The 21,928-nt window shown below is 42.5% G+C and overlaps 1 protein-coding gene across 7 annotated transcripts in view; it reads right to left on the reverse strand.

Annotated features, from left to right (window-relative positions):
- Nucleotides 1–21,928, reverse strand: part of LOC134350204 (coiled-coil domain-containing protein 102A-like) — a 657,542-nt gene that overhangs the window by 258,825 nt on the left and 376,789 nt on the right. For all 7 annotated transcript variants that reach the window (XR_010018849.1, XR_010018848.1, XM_063055227.1 and 4 more), the window contains exon 8: nucleotides 8,817–8,920. Coding sequence is in view for 5 of the 7 variants with exons in the window: in XM_063055227.1 (XP_062911297.1) it covers nucleotides 8,817–8,920 (104 nt within the window). In the remaining 2 variants the exon portion in view is untranslated. The remainder of the gene's footprint in view (nucleotides 1–8,816; nucleotides 8,921–21,928) is intronic.

A 21,928-nucleotide genomic window follows, 5' to 3' on the forward strand; every position in this document is an offset into this window, starting at 1 on the left:
CAATCTATATATAAATATAAATGTATAAGATAGCTTATATACATTGATTGATTTGTTTACTATCGTGTTCTTTATCTTATTGTGTTTTTTCTGCTGCATTTTGTTCCCCGTTGCACCTGTGCACTGGAAATGACAATAAACAATCTTGAATGTGATCAAAAGCAAGCCCCTTGGTTACCTTCACTCACAGCACTGCCATGACTTTAAACCTGAGCTGTTCAGCCAAGTTGTGTCAGCCGGGGTCAGTTTAGTGCTGAGCAATTAGCACTGAAGAAAGACCGTTAAGACCAATGTAGACAGCTTGTGGTGTAACTACAATTAGAAAGAAAATCATGCTTTTAAACAGCAACATCACATTAGGAGCTCGGACTGTTTCGAATCTATGACACTACATTGTAATGGTGCTGGACTCCTAGACCATAAGACCATAACTCATAGGAGCAGAATTAGGCCACTCGGCCCATTGAGTCTGCTCCGCCATTCCATCATGGCTGACTTATCATCCCTCTCAACCTCATTTGCCTGCCTTCTCCCTGTAGCCTTTGATACCCTTAAGAAACTATCGACCTCTATTTTAAATACATCGAATAACTTGGCCTCCATAGCCATCTGAGGCAATGAATTCCATAGGTTCTTTCTCAGCTCTGTTACATGCTTGTATTTTGAGTCTGCGCTGTCTGATCCTAGACTCTCCCATTATTGGAAACATTCTCTCCAGGTCCACTCTATTTAGACCTTTCTATATCCAGTAGGTATCAATGATATTCCCCCTCATTCTTCTAAAGAACAGTAAAATCGGGCTCCTGGGAAGGAGGCTAATGGATTACAACAGCACGACACCCCTTGCCAATGCAAATCCAATTAAAATTTCAAGTACAATTTGATTTTCATTTGTGTGTACACTTTGTTATTCAGTGGAATCCAGTTAATTGGACTATTGGTTAATTGGAGCAACTGCTAAAATAGGACAACTCTTAAAGAACAAAAACTAATCAAGAAAATAGCTGGGATTCCCTTCATTTATTTGGGACACTATGCCACTCAATGAGGTAGGAAACTGTTGCTGAACAGTTTCTAACTCGAGTCAGACACATGAACTTTTGTGGCCATTAGACACCACGCCGTGCTGAGAGCAAACAGTTTTTAAATAGCGTCAGTTGTGTGTGTTTGCTTTCAAAAAGCAGTGATTTTTGTCACTGATAGTTGGCGAGAAATAAGCGGTAATACAATTCCGAACTTTTTGCTCACTGCAGTTTCAAGTGTTCAAGCTTGGAGTTGCCAGAAACAGACGGGAGTGAAAATGACATTACTCCACTACATCAACAAGTTAGGTACTACCAAAAATTTGGAGGTACCGACAATCATCCTGAATGTCACAATGAAAATGAAGATTTGGAGGATGCAATCATCAAAAACATTGTTTTAAGGCAGGCACTAGGTGTCTGCACTGATCTTGTTCATTTACAGTCAATCAAAAGAACGAGGCCGCATACTAATACACAGTTTTATACTACTGCAGTAGTACTGATAGTCTTCTACTTTGTTCTCTATTTCATTTAAATACATAATTTGTTACTCAATTAAATGGTAGTTTGTCTTTTTTATACCCTTTAACTATTTTCATGAAACTTCGGCTAATTGGGGCAGCTGCTTAATTAAGTCAAAGTGCACTGGTCCCGAGGTGTCCCAATTAACCGGAATCCCCTGTACATGGCTGACTGCTTTCTCCGCTCAGCCACCTATTTCTGAAGGTGCTATATCATGCTGTGTTGCTTCTCAGGTGCTTTTTACCCTCTGAGGCTACCCACACAGGTTGAAGCAGTGAGTGTTGACATGCCTTTCAACCAGTTTCATCACTGCCTCAATTAAAGTCAATCCACACAGACTTTCCAGCAGAGATCTATAAACAACAATGAGGAGAAACAGCCCAAGGCAATTTTATTCCTATTTAGATCACCTGCAGTGGCTACTGAGAGATCAGTTACAAAGCGCAATGATATGGAACAGATGTGGCAAGTAGCATGAACAAATTTAAAGAAACCAGATAAACAAATGGGCAAAATAAATGGAAGAAATGACGATGGTGTTGGGTAACCAATGGTGGGGAAAGGATGATAAATCCAGAGCAGGCGGACTCAGTGCGTACATCGACAAGGGTTGGTGCACAAGCTCTTCTGTGGTGTTCTATGTTCTGTAACAACTGAACATCAAACAAATGAATGCTGCCACATTGCCTGCTCAGGGAGTTTCCTGTTGTGTTCATCATGTCTATCTGCATTCCACCCCCCCCCCCCCAAATGCTCCCGCGCACGCACCGGGAGAACCTTATAAAGCCGTCGATTCTCTACAAAGCAAGCATAAGGACAGTCTCTTCATAATTGCAGCAGACTTCAATCATGTTATTTAATGTGTTTTATTTTTGTTCTTTTTTATTGGGTTCTTTATGCTTACTGAGTTTTTTTATTCTGCATCAGATCTGGAGTAACAATCACTTTGTTCTCCTTTACACTTATGTACCAATGAATGGCAATAAACAATCTTCAAATGTGAATATAAAATGTCAATGCAAACACAGACCAAATGAAACCAAAGTCTTACAGCCAAAGAATCATAGGTATGTTCCTATGCTGTATATTCTAAGTAACCTAATGCCACTATACTAAACATCCTGTACCTAACAAAATGGCCACTGAATGCATGTTTGCTGCCTTCTGCTGCTGTAGCCCATCCACTTCAAGGTTCAATGTGTTGTGTGTTCAGAGATGCTCTTCTGCACACCACTGTTGTAACGCATGGTTATTTGAGTTACTGTTGCCTTCCTTTCAGCTCCAAGGGTCCTGTGATTTCAGTCCCTGAGGCCGATGTGGAGGGCGAACTCACAAACAGCATCCAGCCCCAACGGGGTACCTGGTCAGGTACGAAAGACCGGTGCTGTGCTGTGCTGATCAACTGGCTGGACTGTCTGCTCAGATTATTAACCTCTCACTTCACCGGTCTGAGGTACCCACCTGCTTCAATTATACAGGTGCCGAAGAAGAATGTGATAGCCTGCCTCAGTGAGTATCGTCTAACAACACTTACTGTATATCCACTGTGATGAAGTGTTTTAAGAAGTTGGTGATGAAATATATCAATAACTGTCTGAGAAGTGACCTGAATCCACTCCAATTTGCCTACCAGCACAATAGATCCACAGGGAAATGCCATCTCACTGGCTCTTCACTCAACTGTGGAACATTCGATTAGCAAAAATGCATATATCAGGATGTTCTTTATCGACTGCTGCTCACCATTCAATACTATCATCTCCTCAAAACTAATCAGTAAGCTTCAAGACCTTGGCCTCAATACCTGCTTGTGCAATTGGATTCTCAGTTTCCTTACCTGCAGACCCCAGTCAGTTTGGGTTGGCAACAATATCTACCCCACAATCTCCAACAGCACAGATGCACCACAAAGCTGCGTGGTTAGCTCCCCGTTCTACTCGCTTTACACTTACTACCGTGTGGCCAAGCACAGCTCCAATACCATATTCAAGTTTGTGTCACAGGCTGAATCAAAGGTGGTGACGAATCACCATATAGGAGGGAGACCAAAAATCTGGCTGAGTGGTGTCATAACAACAACCTCCCACTCAATGTCAGCAAGACCAAGGAGCTGATTATTGACTTCAGGAGGAGGAAACCTAAGTCCACGAGCCAGTCCTCGTCAGGGATCAGAAGTGGAGAGGCTCAGTAACTTTATATTTTTCAGTGTTATCATTTCAGAGGACCTGTCCTGGGCCCAGCACATAATTACAACTATATTCTGGCATCACAAATTTAATTCAACATTTTGCCTCCTATATATCCTATATCTATTTATTTATTCGTAAGACCATAAAACATGGAAACAGAAAAAGGCCATTCGATCCATCATCTGCTCTCCCTATACATCATGGCTGGTTTATTATCCCTCTCAACCCTATTTTCCGGCCTTCTCCCTGTAACCTTTGACACTCTTACTAATCAAGAACTTAGCAACCGCTGCTTTAAATATGCCCAATGACGTGGCCTCCACAGTTGCCCGTGCCAATGAATTGCACAGATTCACCACCACCTGGCTGAAGAAACTATTCCTCATCTCCTCATCTCTGTTCTAAAGGAACATCCTTCATTTTCTGAAGCTGTTGCCTCTAGGTCCTAGACTTTCCCACTATCAGAAACATGCTCTCCATGTTCACTCTATATAGGCTTTTCAATATTCAGTAAGTTTCAATTAAATCCCCCCTCATTCTTTAAAACTCCAGCGAGTACAGGCTCAGAGCCATCAAACGCTCTTCATACATGAGCCCTATCATTCCCAGGATCATTATCGTGAACCTCCAGTGCAGCTTCTCCAATGCAAGCGCTTACTTACTTAGATAAGGGGCCTACAGTTAACACCGGTGTTGCAAATAAAAGTAATTTTCATCTGTTTAACTGACTTTTGTGGAACATATAAAATATTACGGTGACCACTTTATTAGGTACACCTGTACACCTACTCATTAATGTAAATATCTAATCAGCTAATCATGTGACAGCAACTCAATGTATAAAAGCATGCAGACATGGTCAAGAGGTTCAGTGTTGTTCAGACCAAACATTAGAATAGAAAAGAAATGTGAACTAAGTGACTTTGACTGTGGAATGATTGTTGGTGCCAGAAAGGGTGGTTTGAGTATCTCAGGAACTGTTGATCTCCTGAGATTTTCACACAAAACAGCCTCTAGAGTTTCACAGAGAATAGTGCAGAAAAACAAAAAAAATATCAAGTGAGCAATAGTTCTGTGGACAATACAACCTTATTAATGAGAGAGGACAAAGAAGAATGTCCAGACTGATTCAAGCTGACAGGAAGGAAACACTAACGCAGATAACCACACATTACAACAGTGGTGTGCAGAAGAGCATCTCTGAATGCACAATACATCGATCCTTGAAGTGGATGTGCTACAGCAGCAGAAGACTACACCGGGTTCCACTCCTGTACCTAATAAAGTGGCCACTGAGTGTATGTTTTGGTATTTATCCACTTAATATTCCTCTGAAAGCAAATAATTTGAATGGTCAATAGATAATTACACAGAACAGTTAAATACTACAAGCACAAGTATTCATATGAAGTAGCAAATCATGTTCACTCCAAAGAAAAACATTTTTAATGCAGTTCATTTCAATTGTTCAAATATACTGTTGTAAGCCCTCAGTGATCTGCAGCAGTTTCATTGTCGTAAACCCTCAGTGAACTGCAGCAGTTTCATTTCTCCATCATTAGGATGGAAGTGAGGATGTTTGCTGATAACTTTGTAATGCCAGTTCCATTCCCAATTACTTAGGCCACAAGGTGGATGGACAATAGCCCTCAAGAGGCTGATGAGTGCCATGTAATATAAATGCCAAAGGAGTGCCAGTCAAAGTCATTTCCAATCATCTTCCTATGACGATCAATGAGAAATATCTCACCATTGACATGCTGGGCATCATCATAAGACATATGAGCAGAATTATGCCATTCAGCACATCTAGTCTGCTTCACCATTCCATCATGGCTAATTTGCCCAATATGCCCAATGGCTTGGTCTTTGGCAATTCCAGATCTACCACCCTCTGACTCCAGCCATATATCACCAGCCAAAACAACAGTATAGCTTCAAGATCTGAGACCACATATTCTGTGGCAAGTGACATACAAAACCTTTCAACTACCCACAAGGCACTGTGGTGTGATGGAATGCTTTTGACTTGTCTGGAAAAGCAGAGATTTCCAAAAACCGCGACAGGTCTCAGTATCACCCAGGGCAGTACAGCCACCTTGACTGGACCTCATTTGTCATCCTGAACAATCATGTCTTCTTCCATTCACAAATTCACTGCAGCACTTCGACACCGATCCTTTCATCGCACCTCATCCCATGAACCGCCAACGACTAAACACTTACATAGGCACCCAACATCAGCCATCTCCTCCCAAGTTACATATCACTTTGTTAAAATACGCTGCTATCCATTTGGTGTTGCTGACCTACAGCACTGTGGGAATGCATTTATTGCAAGGACTATTGCAGCCAGCAATACACCTTTTCAAGCAATATGATCACCTTCCAATGACATCCACAACCCATTAGAGTACTTAAATACCTTTGAATGACAGGCTACAGAAGAAAAACTCAAAAAAAAAACATGTAAGAGAAATAAACCAGAATAGAGAATAGATTCTGATCAGTCATGTCAGATGATAAACATAAGACTATAAGGCATTGGAAAAGGATTAGGCCATTCGGCCCATCAAGTATAATACGACATATAAGCATGCCTTATTTATTATCCCTCTCAATTCCCTTCTCCCTGTAACCTGTGCCATCCTTACAAGAACGTACAAACTTCTGCTTTAAATACACCCAATGACTCGGCCTCAGCTATCTATGGCAATGAATTCCACAGATTCACCGCTGTCTGGCAGAACAAATTCCTTCTTATCTCAATTCTAAAGGGAATTCTTTGTTTTCTGAGGCTATGTCCTCTGGTACTAGACTGTCCCACTACTGGAAACATCTCCACAAATATCTAGCTCACAAGTGGGTTAAAGGTATGCCCCAGATAGATACTGTATATTAATTATATCTGCAGGTAGACATGCAAATGTAGATTTAAAATTAGATGTTAATTTTTAATGTTAAATCTTTATTTAAATATTCAAAATATTTAAAGCATAAAATATTAATTGCTTTTGGTGTAGCTACAGTTAGAAAAAAAACTTACTTTTAAACAGTAACATCAAATTAGAAGCTGGGTTTGTATCAACACTGACGTTTGCTGCATCTGTTCCGCCACGCACACAAAAAAACTTGCTTGTACACTCAGTAGCCATTTCTTCTACCTAATAAAGTGGCCACTGAGTTTATATGTGTGGTCTTCTGCTTCTGTAGCCCATCTACTTCAAGGTTCAATGAGTTGTGTATTCAAAGATGCTCTCCTGCACATCACTAATGCGTGGTTATTTGAGTTACTGTTGGCTTCCTGTCAGCTTGAACCAATCTGACCTCTCTCATTAACAAAGTATTTTTGCCCACAGAACTGCTGCTTTATTTGTGCTTTTCGCACCATTCTCTGTAAACACTAGAGACCGCTGTGTGTGAAAATCCTCGGAGATCAACAGTTTCTGAGATATTCAAACAACCCCATCTGGTACCAACAATCACTCCGTGGTCAAAGTCTCTTAGATCACATTTCTTCCACATTCTGATGTTTGGTCTGAACAATAACTGACTATGTCTGCATGTTTTTATATATTGAGTTGCGGCCATACGATTGGCTGATTAGATATCTGCATTAACGAGCAGGTCAGGTGTACAGGTGTACCTAATAAAGTGCCACTGACTGTAATTTTCAATAACCTTTGACCCTTTCTCAGCATATCCAGTAAATAACAGTCCTATACTCCACCACAGTGAATATGCTATACCCTGCCTGTCCATTATTAACCAACTTCCTGCATCTGCTTTTCAACTTCAAAAGAGGAAAAGATAATTCCCCAAGACATTTGCAAAGAGCTTCTTCAATCGTCTCTATTGAGTTTCTGCTGCCAGCAGCAATAACGATAAAAATGATGAGGTGATTTTTTTTTTGAGATGAAGGACATCTAAAACAACCTCAAGGAAATGAAAATATGGATTAAAGAACTAAACAGCTGGATCACAGAATTGCAAGGTACTGGTTATTAATATACACTGCATTTAAGTAAGGCCCTTGCCCAAGAATTAAAAGTGTCCATAATGTGCTCTTAAGTTATATTCAATGCATTGACTGAGAGACTAATATATTTTCTGTTTGTGTTTACACCTTCTGAGTAAGGTTAATAGGAATCTGCTCTATCTGTCAATGTACTGAATACCAAATCTAAACTGAAATTAAATTACAGGCTTCTTAATGAAAGCAGTAATCATCATAGTCCTAAACCACTACAGCACAAAAAACAGGCCCTTTGATCTGTCTGCTTATGCTGTCTGAACCTATCAACCTTCGGCCAGACCATAGCCCTCCATACCATCCCCATACATGTTCATACACAAACTTCCCTTAAATGCTGAATTCAAACCTGCAACTACCTCTTCTGCTGGCAGCTCATTCCACACGCACACCACCCTCTGACTGAAGAAGTTTTCCCTCAAGTTCTCCTTAAACATTTCACCTTTCACCCTTAACTCAGTTCTAGTCTCACCCAACCTCAGTGGACGTTCAAGTTAAATAGCTTTAACCAAGTGAGCTAAAAATTACTTTGTAAATGGAAATGTTTTTATTGAAGGCTACATGACAGAATATTTTATTAAAATTGTAAAAAATTTTCAGTTTGTGTTTGGCTCCAGTTTCTCTGCAATGAGGAAACACACAGACAGACTGCGCAGAGTGAAATGATTATGATCAGTAATAGAATCGTATGGGGGCTTCTGGTAGAAACTTCAAATCACATAACAGAACACAAAACAATGTAAAATACTTGCTGAGAACTTCTCAGTGATTGTGCAGGCCATGTTCCTTATTTCTTAATTAAGACAAAGAATGGTTTGATTGTGGCTCTATGTTCTTTCTAGGCACGTCACTATTTTAATAATGACGTCCATCATATTTCATTGCTGGAAACAATCATTTTATTGAGCCACTTCTTTCCAACAAAAGTCTTCAACTTGTGGAAGATCTTCCATCAATCTTGGGATCAGTTTGATGATATAAAGTGCTTAAGCCTAAATTTTCTTTCCCTCAGCACCCCGCCCCCCGCTTCCCCTTTTGATGTCTTACCTGGTCTGCAGGTGGTCAAACTGGACTTGAAGATTGTCGTTCAGTTCCGTCTGTTCATCCAGTGAACGCTGCAGTTTCCTGATCTGGTTCAGTGAGTCATCCAACTACAACAACATAAATAAAAAACATAATCATTATCAAGCCCTTTATCATGAGGTTCCTTGTCCTAAGTGCAGAAATAGAACTGTGGCAGAGGAAATGGTTCATTGAATAATAAACAATAGAGAGTCTGCAGATGCTGAAAATCCAGAGCAATGTACACTTAACTGGGGCAAGAGACTGTTGTCGAACAGGTTCTGACTAGTATCAGTCGTGCACACTTGTGTGGCCATTAGACATTACACCGTGCTCAGAGCAAACGCTTTTTAAGTAGTGTCAGCTGCATTTGTTCGTGTTCAAAAATTTTTCTCACAGATTGTTGGCAAGTAAGAAAATTCTGAACTGTTTTGTTGACTGTGATTTCAAGCATTCAGGCTTGGAGATGCCAGAAGCAGCCGGGAGTAAGAATAAAACGATTTCACCACTTCAGCAAGTTAGGAGCTGTGATGAATTTGAAGGTATTGACAATCACCTTAAATGTTACAATGAAAATGAAGATTTGGAGGATGCATTATTGATAAAATTATATGAAGGCAGTCCACTACCTATGCTAGGTGTCTGTACTGATTTTATTCATTGCATACACTGGATAACTATTTGGAACTAATACACAGTTTTATAGTACTGTAGTATACTGGTGGGTTCTAATTTGTACTGTATTTCATTTGGAGGCTACCTTATTAAATATATTCAAGACATAGATTTTTGCATAGCAGGGAACTTAAGGGTAATGGAGAAAATGCAGGTAGGCGGAGGTGAGTCTACAGTCAGATCAACCATGATCTTATTGAAGCAGGTACGTTGGAACAGATGGCATACTCCTGGTGGAGGCAGTAGGAATTAGCCAAAATGAATCTACATGTTCTAAGCATGGAAAAACTGTCCTGCCTAGCATCACAAGGTTTAACATATGAGGCTGACTGCTCAGTCTTAATCCTCCTCTTCATTTGGAAGAAGACACACCAGTGGCTATATTTCGTAAGGAGTCTGAGGAGATTTAGTATGTCACCAAAGAGTCTTGCTAATTTCTACAGATGTACCGTGGAGAGCAATCTGACTGGTTGCAATACTATCTGGTATGGAAATGTCAGTGCACAGGATTCAAAAAAGCCAGCTCCATCATCAGCCTCCCTACCATCTACGACTCCTTCAACAGGCAATGCCTCAAGATGCAGCATCCTTCATTAAGTACCCCCACCACCCAGGTCATGCCCTCTTCTAATTGCTACCGTCAGGGAGGAGATACAGGAGCCTGAAGACACACACGGAGTGTTTTAGGAACAACTTCTTCCCCTCCACCATCAGATTTCTGAATGGACATTGAACCCAGGGACACTTCCTCATATTTTGCACTACTTAGTTTTTTAAATATTTTTCTTATGGTAATTTCTTACTTTTTTATATTGCACTCTGCTACTGCCACAAAACAACAAATTTCGTGACATAGGTAAGTGATAATAAACCTGATTCTGATTCGTTTTCCACTTCTTCTCCTCCTACAATCTCTTCTTTCCCATTCCTTCCCCTTCCTTCTCTTACCACCCGACTCATTTTCCAAAATATGCAAGAAGTCCAATCTGATCTGATCTGAAACCTACAGAAACCCTGCGTCCCATGTCAGGGAAGATGATACACTCAGGTCCCAGTTCTGCATTAGAGACTTTTCAGAGACCATAAGACCATAGGCTATAGAGCAGAATTAGGCCACTTGACCCATCGAGTCTGCTCCACCATTTCATCATGGCTGATCCATTTCCCCCTCAGCCCCAATCTCCTGTCATCTCCTGTATCTCTTTATGCCCTGACTAATCAAGAATCTATCAACCTCTGCCTTACATATACCCAAAGACTTGGCCTCCACAGCCACCCGTGGCAACAAATTCCACAGATTCACCACACTCTGGTGAAAGAAATTCCTCCTCAACTCCATTCTATTATGAGGCAGTGTCCTCTGGTCTTGGACTCCCCCTCCATAGGAAACATCTTTTTTTTACTCAACCTCTCTATAGGGCCTTTTAACAGTTGAGAGGTTTCAATGAGACCCCCCTTTCCCATTCTACTGAGAGTTCTACAGGCTCAGGGCCATCAAAACTCCGTATATAATAAGCCTTTCAATCCTACAAGCACTTTGCCAGTCTGGATACTTGTGGATACTAGTGTTTAAAATAGCTGCTCCAGCATCTGCCCGGAATTGTAGAGAGAACAGCAGAGGCTCCATGGAACTGCCACTCCACTAGTGCCTTTGGTCTGATCTGGCAGCTCATTGTCCCGACCGTGAAGAGATGGTAGAACCTGAGGTCAGCCTGTGAAGTCACCCTCCAAAGCTACATGTGGCTCTCCTCAGCCATGTTACTGCCACTGTTACGGCAGACAAAAATTCACAAACATCAGGTAAGAAAGGAGGTTTCATCCCATTTTCTATACAAAGAATCTCTCAATGTTTTCAATCAAAAGAAACTTTATTCATCATAAAATTTATTTACACAAATAAACTGTGCAATGCCTGATTATTCTTACGTTCATAGGCAATGTGTTATGTATAGTTCTATTACATCTCTTATAACCTTAGCACTGTTGCCACTCATGTGGCCCCCTGGAGTAGGGCACCACTATAATAATTCAGGGGCTTCCTCATCCAACCCAACCCCTCAATGTCCAGTTGCAGAAAAACCCTATACTGTGGTCCTTCCCCTGTCACCCCCCTGAGCTCTTGCAGTTGCTGCACCAAACTTCAGTGTGTCCCTCAGCACATACTTTTTCAGCCTGGAATATATCAGTTGGCACCTCTGCTTTATGGACATCTTGACGTGCTAGCACAACGATAAGTTTCAGGCAGACCAACAGGCATCCTTCACCAAGTTGATCTTCTAGCAGTACCTGATGTCCATCTCTGATAAAATCTCGCAGATCAGAAAGTCATCTGACATGCAGCTCCTCAGAATGAACCATTACACAGGCCGTTGCATCCTTCTCCAACCTTCTTCGCAAGCCCACAGTCCGCAAAGAGATCTCCTTCCCACTACAGTCATCCTATGAGCAATGTACAGTGGAAGTGATGGTCTGGACACACAGGAAGGATCTGACAAGGAGGTACCACTATCACTGCCAGCCAGGCAAAGTCTTGATGCCTGTTGGTGAGATCTAGCAATGAACATCTAGTTCATCAAGTTCTTCTCCTGCAGCATCTGCAGCATATTCCATTTTGACCACTGCCTGATGCTGGGCCAAAAGACCTCTTCTCCGAAGGACAGGCAGCACAGCAACATGCATGGTTATTTGAGTTACTGTTGCCTTCCCGTCAGCTTGACCCAGTCTGGCCATTCTCCTCTGACCGCTCTCATTAAAAAGGCATTTTCGTCCACAGAACTGACACTCACTGGATGTTTCGTGTATTTTGTATCATTCTCTGTAAACATTAGGGACTACTGAGTGTGAAAATCTCAAACCAGCCCATCTGGCATCAACTCTTATTCCATGGCCAAAGTCACTTAGACCACATCACATTTGGTCTAGACAACATCTGAACCTTTTGACCATGACAGCATGCTTTTATGCAATGAATTGCTGCCACATGATTGGCTGATTAGCTATTTGCATTAATGAGCAGGTGAACAAGTGTACCTAATAAAGTGGCCACTGAGGTAAACATAAAACTCAGCCACTGCCATGGGCAAAGTGCTCCAGATACATCCTGTGGCTGAGGCTCAGCTTACACATAGTGGACAGGCTGATGCCTTTGAGAATCTCAAGTCTCCCTAAAGAATCTCCTGACCAAAGTAATTTTCCCTCCGTTCATTCTGCCTCTTCTGGACTACAAGTCATTTCCAGCTCTTGGAAAGAAACAGCAGCCCTTCACCAATGAAGTAAATTGGTAAACTTGTTTATTATTGTCACATGTACTGAGATACAGTGTCTTGCATACTGTTTGTACAGGTCAATTCATTACAACATGCTGAGATAAGGCAAGGGAGAACAACAGAGTGCAGATTAAACTGCTGCCCTGCAGAGAAAGTTCAGTGCAGGTAGACAATAAGGTGCAAGCTCATAACAAGGTAGATTGTGAACTCAAGAGTGCATGTTATCGTACCAGAGAACTGTTCAACAGTCTGGACGCAGTGGGGTAGAAGCTGTCCTTGAGCCCAGTAGTATATGTGCTTTCAGGCTTTTTTGTGCTCCGTGCCTGGGGAGGGTGGGGTCTTTGATTCCGTTGGCTGCTCGAGCGAGATAATGAGCAGTATAGACAGAGCCCGTGGAGGGGAGACTGGTTTCCTTGATGTGCTGAGCAGTGCCCACAACTCTCTGCAGTTTCCCGCAGTCACTTGCAAGAACAGTTGCCATACCAAACTGTTATACGTCCAGATAGAACATAAAACAGAAATCTACAGCACATTACAGGCCCTTCGGCCCACAATGTTGTGCTGACCATGTAACCTACTCTAGAAACTGCCTAGAATTTCCCTGCCACATAGCCCTCTATTCTTCTAAGCTCCGAGCATCCATCTAAGTCTCTTGAAAGACCCTATTGTATCTGTCTCTACCACTGTCACTGACAGTGCATTCCACACACCCACCACACTCTGTTTCTCTGACAACCCCTCTGTACCTACTTCCAAGCACCTTAAAACTATACCCCCTCATGTCAGCCATTTCAGCCCTGTGAAAAAGCCCCTGGCTCTCCACACAATCAATGCCTTTCATCATCTTATCCACCCTATTAGGTCACCTCCGTCACTCCAAGGAGAAAAGGCTATTTATTCTACCTGTTCTCATAAGGCACACTCTCCAATCCAGGCAACATCTTTGTAAGTCTCCTCTGCACTCCTTCCTTAGTATCCACATCCTTCCTGTAGTGAGGTGACAAGAACTGAACACAGTACTCCAAGTGGGGTCTAACCAAGGTCCTATACAGCTTTAACATTATGTCATGGCTCAATCCCATGGTTGATGCATGCCAACTTACCATATGTGCTCTAAACAACAGTCAACCTGTGCAGCAGCTCTGAGTGCCCTATGGACATGGACCCCAAGATCTCTCTGATCCTCCACACTGCCAAGTCTTACTGTTAATATTATATTCTGTCTTCAAATTCAACTCCGTCTGCCACTTCTCAGCCCAGCTCTGCATCCTATTGATGTCCCGCTGTAACTTCTAACAATTCTCCAAACTATTCACAACATCCCCAACTTTTGTGTCATCAGCAAACTTACTAACCTACCCTTCATCCAGATCATTTATAAAAATCACAAAGAGAAGGAGTACCAGAACAGATCCCTGCGGAACACCATTGGTTACCGACCTCAATGCAGAATACGAATCATCTGTAACCACCCTTTGCCTTCCGTGGGCAAGCCAATTCTGGACCCACAAAGCAAGGTTTCCTTGGATCCCATGCCTCCTTACCTTCTGAATGAGCCTGGCATGGGGAACCTTATCAAATGCCTTACTGAAATCCATTTACACTACACCCACTGCTCTACCTTCATCAATGTGTTGCTTTCATAAGCTACTTTCTACGGTGCATTAATAAAAATTAGTGATGGCCAACGGGTACATGAGGAAGTAGAGATGTTGGTGAATTATCTTCACTGTGGTGTCTATGTGGTTGGATCAGGACTTCTGGGCAATTGAGTCTCTCAACCCTCCCAACCTCAAGGCTGTTGCTGTAAACAGGGGTATGTGCACCACCACCTCCCCCACTTTCCTGAAGTCAATGACCAGCTCTTTGGTTTTGTTGACATTGAGGGAAAGGTTGTTCTCATGTTACCATCTCACTATGCTCGCTATCTCCTTCCTATACTTCGACTCGTTGTCATCTGATATAGCCCACTATGATGGTATAATCTGCAAACTTGTTGTCACAAACATGCACTCTGCTGCAGGGTCTACGTGCCTCTGCAGGTGGGCTGTGCAACAAGTTTGGCAATCGCGCTCATGAGCGTGAACATTCCATCTAATTACTGTTTCATTATGGTGGTATTTAACTCCCTTCTTTTCATTGCAGTCCTGTTGAGACTTGACCAAAAGCACAGCAACGTTACGCTCCCTGCTTACTCTCATCCTTTTCTGGGAAAGAGGACTACAACTTCGACTGACACTGTAAAGGAGCAGTATTCATCTGGGTATTGTTTCCAGCTGTGGTGTTGGCATTTAATTTCAGTTTGACAGTTTTGTTAACGGCCCGGTTGACATAGCACTTAAAGTTTTTTCTGTTCCTTTAAGATCTGCAACAGTTCTCATTAAAGTCAGCGAACTGTCCACCCGCTTCAGTGTCTCTCTCTCTCCGTACTTGGGCCATATCCAATTGTTCTTACACTTGTAGGTGGACTCATAGAGCAGAATCTGACCATGCAGAGATGAGTGTATAGGGAGTAGAGTAGGAAACTGAGGACTGAACCTTGTGGGTGCCAGTTTTGAGGATAATAATGGCAGAGGTGATGGTCTGTTGTGAAGGCCGATGCAATTGGAGATGAGTTTCCTTGGAATTATAGCATTGAAGGCTAAACTGCCATCAGTAAACAATTTATAACGTAAGTGTCTTAACTGTCCAGCTGTTGCAGAGATGAGTGTAGAGCCAAGGAGATAATGTTTCCGTGGACCTGTTTCAATTATAAGAGGGTTGCAGTGGGTTGAGCTTGTCTGCAAGGCTGGAGTTCAATGTGTAATGATCAGCCTCTGAAGCACACCATAATGGTGAATGTCAGAGCCACTAGGTGGTAGTCAAAAAGGCACATTACTTTGTTTTCCTTTGGTACTGGCTTGATTGTGGTTTTGTGAAAGCAGATGGGAACCTCTGATTGAAGCATGGAGAGGTTAAAAATGTCTGCAAATACCCTTGACAGCTGATCCGCACAGGATGTAAAGTCACGGCCAGGAGCACCATCAGGGCCAGATACTTCCATGGGTTCACTCTCCATAAGACTGAGCTTCACTACAGCGTGGAGATTGGATCAAATACCAATTTTATCATCATATACATCTGCATGTATTAGAATTTGTTATGGTGTGTTGGACAGGGCATGACATGAAACAAAAAAGCAACAACATTCAACAATTATAATAATAAAAAATTATAGAGACAAAGCTAATATAGGTAGAGGCTCCACGGGAGCGAAGCGGTTAACACAATGTTTTACAGCAGCCAACTGCAAAATCAGGGTCCAATTACTGTCTCATCCAAGTCACCTTCACCCCAAAATGATCGATGTCTTCCTTTGGGTGGTATAGTGGTTAGCATAACGCAATTACAGTGCCAGCGACCGAGGTTCAGTTCCCATTGCACTCTGTAAGGAGTTTGCACGTTACCCCCATGACTGTGTGTGCTCCGGATTTCCCCCACAATCCAAAGACGTCCTGGTTGATGGGTTAATTGGTCATTGTAAAATTTTCCTGTGACTAGGCTAGGATGAAGTTGAGGGAATCGCTGGTTGGCACAGCTCGAAGTGCCAGAATGGTCTACTCTGCTCTGTAGCCCAATGAATAAATAAATAGATTGGACCCATGGGAGTAATTGGGCAATACTGGCTCATTGGGCTGGCAGGGCCTGCTACTGTGCTGTATCTCTACATTTAAATCTTAAGGCAGTACATTAGGATTAGGATTAGGATCTCACCTGGTCCCTGGACTCCTCCATCCTGATCAAAAAAGCGCAACAGCACCTTTATTTCCTGCAGAGCATGAAGAAAGCTCACCACTCCCAGGATACTGATGGACTTTTACCGCTGTACTATTGAGAGCATACTCACCAACTGCAACTCAGTGTGGTATGGTATCAGACCGCAAAGCACTCCAGCATATGGTGAAAACTGCCCAGTGGATTATCGGCACCCAATTGCCCACCATTGAGAACATCTACCATAAATGCTGCCTGGGCAGGACGAAAAGCATTATCAGGGATACATCTTACCCTAACCATGGACTTTTTACTCTCCTCCCATCCGGTAGTTGCTACAGGAGCCTCCACTCCTGCACCAGGAGGCACAGGAAGAGCTTCTTCCCTGAGGCTGTGACACTGCTGAACCTCTCATCACAGCGCTAAGCAGTATTGCACCCATATTGTACTGTCTCAGTACTTCAATATTTGTGTGCTGTAGCACTTTTTTAATTCACAGTTATTTTGTAAATAACACTATTCTTTGCATTTCTGGTCAGATACAAAATGCATTTCATTGGCTTTGTATCTGTACTCGGCACAATGACAATGAAGTTGAATCTAATCTAATCTAATCTAATTAGCACAAAGAATGTGGGTTGAAGAGCCCGTTCCCATGCAGATTGACTCTATGACTCTTAAATCCAACAGACGACTGATTCTCCCTCTCATTTTGCTGAAATTCCCACCTTAAGACCAACTTAAGTGTATTTATAGCACAGCACAAGCCCCGTTCTCGAAGATTGGGATACTGATAATTAACACAGAAACGAGAGTTAAGTGATGTGACTGTGCTATTTGTGTCCGTCTCATATTAGTTATTCACCTACTGGCAACAATTAAAATCTGAGCTATATGGAAACAGGTGTCTGATGTTTAAAAATGCAAAATGCGGGGAACGAGCCATGCACCAGAAGCGTTTAAACTGGTGGCCTGAATATGTCTGGAACAAACTTTGCTCGTTTATAAAGGGAGCCGAGTACATCTGTCATTTATTACGTTAAAAATAAAACTCTCCGTGCTGGAACCTGACATGTTTCACAATTGATCCAAACTGCCTAAGTCCAGCTAAATTCCAACTGCTGGCTTTTGTGCACAGAAACAATCTTCTACTCAGCAAATTCAGAAAAGTGAAACCACTTTTTTTGCTGATTGCAATCAGCAATAGCTTGACATGTAACAGGATGACAAATTCCAACCATTCAATGGCAACATCCTTGTAAATTTTCCCTGCTCTCTTTCAATCTTATTGATATCTTTCCTGTAGGTAGGTGACCAGAACTGCACACAATGCTCTAAATTAGGCCTCACCAACTTGTTATACAGTTTCAATATAATATCCCAACTCTGTACTCAATACTATGAAGGAAAATGTGCCAAAAGCTCTCTTTACCACCCTATCAACCTGGGATGCTTCCTTCAAGGAATTATGGATCCATATTCCCAGATCTCTCAGTTCTATCGCACTCAGTGCCCTAAAATACACTGTATGAGCCCTACACCAGTTTGTTCTCTGACTGCAACACCTCACACTTGTCTGCATTAAATCCCATCTGCCATTTTTTCAGCCCAATATCAACTCCTGCCTAACCAAGGACCTGGACCCACTGCAGTTTGCCTATTGCCACAATACATCTCCAGCAGATGCAATGTCACTGGCTCTCCACTCAGCCTTGGATCACCTGCACAATACTAATACCTACGTCAGGCTGCTGCTTTTTGATTACAGCTCTGCGTTCAACACCATCGTACCCTCAGTTCTAATCAACAAGCTCCAAAACCTGGGCCTCTGTACCTCCCTCTGCAACTGGATCCTTGACTTCCTCATCCGGAGACCATAGTCTAAAAGAATCGGAAACAAAATTTTGTCCTCATTGATAATCAACACTGGTCCAACCTGATGGCATGAACATCGACTTCTCTAACTTCCGCTAATGCCCCACCTCCCCCTCGTACCCCATCCGTTATTTATTTTTATACACAAATTCTTTCTCTCTCTCTCCTTTTTCTCCCTCTGTCCCTCTCACTATACCCCTTGCCCATCCTCTGGGTCCCCCCCCCCTTGTCTTTCTCCCTGGGCCTCCTATCCCATGATCCTCTAATATCCCCTTTGCCAATCACCTGTCCAGCTCTTGGCTCTATCCCTCCCCCTCCTGTCTTCTCCTATCATTTTGGATCTCCCCCTCCCCCTCCCACTTTCAAATCTCTTACTAACTCTTCCTTCAGTTAGTCCTGACGAAGGGTCTCGGCCTGAAACGTCGACTGTACCTCTTCCTGGAGATGCTGCCTGGCCTGCTGCGTTCACCAGCAACTTTGATGTGTGTTACTGGCACACCTCAACGTTCTGTGCTTAGCCCACTGCTCTACTCTCTCTACAACCACAATTGTGTGGTTAGGCACAGCTCAAACAGCACCAACAGATTTGTCAACGGCACAGCTACTGTTTGCAGAATTTCAGATAGTGATGAAGAGGTGTACAGAAGTAAGATAGATCAGCTGGTTGAGTGGTGTTGCAGCAACAAATCTGCACATCAATAATACCATGGAACTGATTGTGGGTTTCAGGAAGAGGAAGACAACGGAACACACACCAGTCCTCATCAAGGGATCAGAGGTGGATAGGATGAGCAGTTTCAAGTTCCTGGGTGTCAACGTCTCTGAAGATCTATGCTGGACCTAACCTATTGATACAATTACAAAGACAGCAGCTATATTTCATTGAGGAGACTTGGTATGTCACCAAAGACACTAGCAAATTGCTACAGATGTACCATGGAGAGGATTCTAACTGGTTGAATCGCTATCTGGTATGGAGTGGCCATCGCACAGGACTGGAAAAAGCTGCAGAAAATTGTAAAATTAGCCAGCTTCATCATGGGCACCAGCCTCTCCGGCATCCAGGTCACCTTCCAAAGGTGATGCCTCAAAAAGGCGGCATCCATCGCCCTGCATGTATAGTTTAAATGCCCCCAGGACAGCACCAGTAAAGTCCCCCTCAAGATCTGTACCAGTTCCACCTTCTCTGCAAGAAAGCCCAAAGATCCAAAAATCTGAAGCCCTCCCTCCGTATTCCTCTGGAGGTTCTGTCCTTTAAGTTAGCATCTAACCCCTTGACCTTATCACCCTTCCTGCCTATGTCAATGGTGCTGATGTGGACGACAACATCTGGCTGCTCACCCTCCCACTTAAAAATGCTATGAACTCATTCCAAGATGTCCCTGACCCTGACATGTGGGAGTCAACAAACCATCCGGGAATCCTCAGAGCCTTGTAGATGTCTGTTCCCGACAGAGAGCAGAAGCTTGGGTAAGCCGGTGAGTTTTGAAAGGCAAGCATGCTCCAAAGGATGAAATCCTAGTGACTAAAAGGACTGTTGTCATTTGTTAGGCGAAAGAGGGAATAAATGGGTGTAATGTAGCGAGGAGTTTAAAAGTAGTGCTGGAGAAGGCAGACATTTAAATGACAAAGTCAACGGCATGTAATTTGAACATTTGGGAAGAGAGTCAGTGGGAACGAGTGTGATGGAGAACGGAGAAATAGATCTACACATTCGGGCACCAAGGTAGAACATGGGATATGAACAGATCAGATGAGCTTATATCAAGTCAAAGTAAATTTATTATCAAAGTACATATATGTTACCATATACTTCCTTGATATTCATTTTTTGCAGCCATTTACAGGAAAGTAAAGATGCAAATGATCTTGAGGAACATATCGATGATACTATGGTGATGACATAATGGATGGAAATATACTCAGTGGCCATTTTATTAGGTACACCTGCTCGTTAATGCAAATATCTAATCAGCCAATCATGTAGCAGCAACTTAATGCATAAAAGCATGCAAGCAAGGTCAAGAAGTTTAATTATTGTTCAGACCAAACATTAGAATGGGGAAGAAATGTGACCTAAGTGATTTTGACCATGGAATTATTGTTGGTGCCAGACGGGCTGGTTTGAGCATCTCAGAAACTGCTGATTTCCTGGGATTTTCACGCACAACAGTCTCTAGAGTTTACAGAGAATGGTGTGAGAACAAAACAAAGTCCAGTGAGCAGCAGTTCTGTGGGCAAAAGGTCAGAGGAGAATGGCTAGACTGGTTCAGAGTTTAAAGTTCAAAGTTCAAAGTAAATTTATTATTAAAGTACATAGATGTCACCATATACAACTCTAAGATTCATTTTCTTGTGAGCATACTCAAAAAATCCACAACAGGACAACAACCATAACAGAATCAATAAAAGAACCACACTGACTTAGGTGTTCAGCCAGTGTACAAAAGACAGTAAACTCTGCCAATACAACAGGAATGAAATTATAATAATAAATAAATATATAAGCAGCAAATATCAAGACCCTGAGATGAAGAGTCCAGGAAAATTAGTTGTTGGCACATTTTAATGATAGGGCAAGTGGTTGAGTGAAGTTATCCCCTCTGGTTCAATGCCTGATGGTTGAGGGGTAGTAACTGTCTCTGACCCTGGTGGTGCAAGTCCTGAGGCTCCAGTACCTTCTTCCTGATGGCAGCAGTGAGAAGAGAACATGACCTGGGTGGCGGGGGGACCCACAACTCGGGTCATGCTCAACAGTAAGGAAGGTGACAGTAACTTAAATAATCTCATGTAACAACAGTGGTGCGCAGAAGAGCATCTCTGAACACACATTAGGTCAAAACTTGAAGTAGGTGGGCTATAACAGCTGAAAACCATGAACGTACACTCAGTGGCCACTTTATTATGTACAAGAGGCACCTAATTAAATGGACCCCGAGTGTACAGCATGGAACCTAATAATATTGAAGAGTCTGAGCCAATAACTGGTGAAGGAGCCGAAAATTATGTGTAGTTCCAGGTTTGGCAGTGGAGCAGAGAATAGTGACTTCTGTCTTCTCAGTATTTAGCTGTAGGACATCTAAGATGAACAAGAAGCTTAGCCAACCTGAGTATGTACAGTGGTGTGTACAAGCCAAGTGCTTCAGGTAACCATACAGAAGTTCACACCTTTGCTGATGACACAAGAGTAGATGGAAGGGTATGATGGAATGAGGATATCTGGATTCTGGAACAGGATGGGTTAAAGTGTCGGTGAAAACATGGTGAACAGGGTTGATGTGGGAAAATGTGAGGTCATAAGAGAAATCAAAAGAAAGCCTTATCTAAATGGACAGACATGTCAAAAGTGAGTTTATGGCAGATGGGTCTAGGTCACAGAGTCATAAAGCATTACAGCACAGAAACAAGCCCTTCGGCCTATCTGGTCTATGCTAAATTATGATTCTGCTTTGTCCTGTTGACCCACACTTGGATCATAGTTATACATTCCCCTCCCATCCATGCACTTATCCAAACTTCTCTTTAATG

Source organism: Mobula hypostoma, chromosome 1 (assembly GCF_963921235.1).
Source record: "Mobula hypostoma chromosome 1, sMobHyp1.1, whole genome shotgun sequence".
Lineage (NCBI taxonomy): Eukaryota > Metazoa > Chordata > Chondrichthyes > Myliobatiformes > Myliobatidae > Mobula > Mobula hypostoma.